General features: G+C 39.1%; 1 protein-coding gene across 1 annotated transcript; it reads right to left on the bottom strand.

Moving 5' to 3' along the window:
* Positions 1-1,166: 1,166 nt before the first annotated feature.
* LOC111371920 lies at positions 1,167-2,375 on the bottom strand. Its single transcript, XM_022994071.1, has 3 exons — positions 1,559-2,375; positions 1,340-1,479; positions 1,167-1,247 (listed from the first exon to the last, which is right to left on the bottom strand). Exons 1-3 carry the CDS (start codon positions 2,373-2,375, stop codon positions 1,167-1,169), a joined length of 1,038 nt encoding a protein of 345 aa, XP_022849839.1.
* Positions 2,376-2,949: the final 574 nt, after the last annotated feature.

The raw sequence follows: 2,949 nt of genomic DNA, 5'->3' as shown, positions 1-2,949 counted from the left end.
GGTGCCGGGATAGGGAACTCAATAAATGTAAATCCGATATGACGTAACCAAAGATTTTTATTTTCAGCAATTATTTTTATTTTATTATTATGTGGATCCATGATTTAGGAGTTGGATCATGATTGGTTTGGTTATATTCTTCATATGATTTATTTTCATTATTTTATATTGGTGGGATTAACACCTTATTATGTCCATACGTAATTATATATTAATTTGCATTTCAAGTTGATATGTCGTATAGGCTGCAGCTTCGAGAAAATTCACGCATGGATCCTGTATTCTATGTCTCCTTTGTTAAGATATGTGGGAGATCCTAGCCAAGTGTGTTCAGATTTACCTAAACAGTAATGCTCGAACCTGAACGTATTATTGACTCTCGTTGGATCAAGGTTGGTAATGAATTTGTTGAGAGTTTGGTACATGGAATCGTTTGCCCACCGAGGAAGCCACCTAGGAATGTACAGGGATACTAAAACAACAATTTCCTACTGTAGATCTGGAGAAAAGGATCTTCTTGATCAGCGGGCATTGAGGGACCATGAAGGTCAAATAGAAATCCTAAAAAGAATCATAGGTTCTAGGGTTGCATGGTTTAGGTGGTAAAGGTTGTGCATGCTTGCAGATATCTGGAGAATGGTGGGCATGCATGCATGCTCATGCTACGTAGTGGAGTCCAAAGCATGTAGCTACGTGGAAAATGGAGTCCAAAACCAAAGCAAATCATGCATGCACAACAATATCCAAGACTGAGTCTTACCTTTGTTTTTAATTAAGAATAAAGTTGTTTGAGAATTTTGTTCCTGTTAGTTTCATTTTCTGTTGTAACGTGGGCCTTGAGTATTGGAAATCCATTGCCACTCAACCACTATTTAAACTCGAAGTTGGTTGAAATAAACATCATCAAGAAAATTCATTCAAATTTGTGGTTCAATTCTCACCCTAATAGAATTATTCTTACTATTTATTCACCATTTTGATTGGGGTATCACAAGAACCAAGGCTAGAAGGGTTGAACATCATAAAGATTGAAATCTTCTATAGGTTCTGGACAGTACAATAAAAAATGAGATTGAAAGTGAATCTTCACTTTATAATTAATCTCTCAAAATATGTCTTCCGTTTGTACAATGAATAAGGTAATCCTCTCCTGCGGTGATAATTCCTCAACAACCCTTGGGAAAGAATGATATTATCACTAATATGCCTACCTTTAACAAAAGCAATTTGTTGAGCTCCAACAATGTCTGGGAGCACCATTTTAACTCTATTGGGCAATCAGCTTAGCAATACATTTATAAATAGTATTACAACAAGAGATAGGCCTAAAATCCTTTACCTGAGAAGGATTTGGAACCTTAGGAACCAATGCGATGGTTGTAGCATTAACCTGCTTCAATAGTTGCCCCGAGTCAAAGAAGGACTTGATGGCACATAGAACATCATTTCCCACAATACTCCAAGTCCTCTTGAAGAAACCTGCATTTAAACCATCTGGTCCTGGAGTTTTGTTGTCTTTCAACGAGAACAAGACCTCTTTAATTTCCTCAAATGACACCTCTATCAAGATTTTCATTGTGCTCTGCTGAGATGCTCTTTGGAAGAGCTTTTTGAAGTAAGTCCATATCTAGACTCTCACCACTACGCTGCTGACCAAGGAGGTTTTGATAGAACGCAACAATGACTTCACTAACATCATGCGGCTCCTCCACTCTAGTACCATCGTCTTTACAAATAGAAACCACCTTACTCTTGCCATAATGACTTTTCATAGCCTTGAAGAAGAACGCAGTGTTCTGGTCGCCTAAATTCAGCCACTTAACACGAGCTTTTTGTCTCAAAAAACCTTCTTCAGCCCTGCTCAACTCACAAAGTTTCTTTTGTAATCGAGCCTCCTCCCTATGTAGAGACGAATCCAAAGGAGATTGTTGAATCAAACACTGAACATGCTCTATATCAATTTGAGCTTGAGTAACTCTCGTAGGAAGTTCTGAAAAATGCTCCTTATTAAAGTCTTTCAAGGCAAGCTTTAGCTTCTTCAACTTCAAACACAGACAAAACATAGGGGTACCCACTACTGATTCACCCCAAACCTGAGCCACCAAAGGAAAGAAATCCGAATGATCCATCCAATAATCAAAGAAGCGGAATGGAATCTTCCTACGCGGTAACTCTGCAACCTTCACAACCATAGGCGAATGATCCGACACACCAGCAGTAAGAAATGTAGCTGACGATCCTGAAAATTCCTCCTCCCACTTCGAATTCACCAATACACGATCTAGTTTCTTGAGAGTAGGATCAGATACCTGCTTATTAGACCATGTATATAAACAACCATCAAACTTTAAATCGGCCAACCCCACTGTTGTCATGCAATTCCCAAGATCATCTTGTCATGCAGGCCAAGAAGAAGAACCACCTGCCACTTCTGAAGGGGAGACAACAGAATTGAAGTCCCCCATGACCACCCATGGCAAGTGTGCAAAACCTCCATACATAGCTATGAAATCATCCCATAGATCAACACGCTTAACTGGGATATTATCCCCATATACCACTGACACCACACAACTCCATTTACCATTACATGCATTTACACGAACATGGATAGCTTGAGCAGAGCAACCTACCAACAAGACATCTACATCAATTGGATTCCAACAAACCCAAATTCTACCAATCGGAGAACAATTATAATTCGAAAGGACACTCCAAGAGTTGAAGATGGCATTCGCCACCTTATTTTGATTCTTCTCCTTAACTTTAGTTTCCACTAAACCACATAAAGAAAGTCTATTGGAAGCAATAAGGTTCTTTACTTCAGATTGTTTGACGGGGTCGTTTAACCCTCTGACATTCCAACATCCAAATAACATAATTAAAGTCAAGGAAAGAATCACAACCTCAAAATGACTAGTGCCATCTACCTCCCCTAGGGGAGTGATG

The sequence above is a fragment of the Olea europaea genome, chromosome 23 (genome assembly GCF_002742605.1).
Source record: "Olea europaea var. sylvestris chromosome 23, O_europaea_v1, whole genome shotgun sequence".
In the NCBI taxonomy this organism is placed as follows: Eukaryota; Viridiplantae; Streptophyta; class Magnoliopsida; order Lamiales; family Oleaceae; genus Olea; species Olea europaea.
Note: the sequence above shows the minus strand (reverse complement) of the source record. Positions and strands in the feature narration are given on the sequence as shown.

Bases quoted from the DNA above. Each gene is read 5' to 3' on its own strand.
- LOC111371920 (XM_022994071.1), bottom strand. From the start codon at position 2,375: ATGACAACAGTGGGGTTGGCCGATTTAAAGTTTGATGGTTGTTTATAT. The intron at 1,480-1,558 runs GTGTCATTTGAG...GTTTAAATGCAG, and splicing joins CAATGAAAATCTTGATAGAG to GTTTCTTCAAGAGGACTTGG. The intron at 1,248-1,339 runs GTAAAGGATTTT...TGGTGCTCCCAG, and splicing joins AGGTTCCAAATCCTTCTCAG to ACATTGTTGGAGCTCAACAA.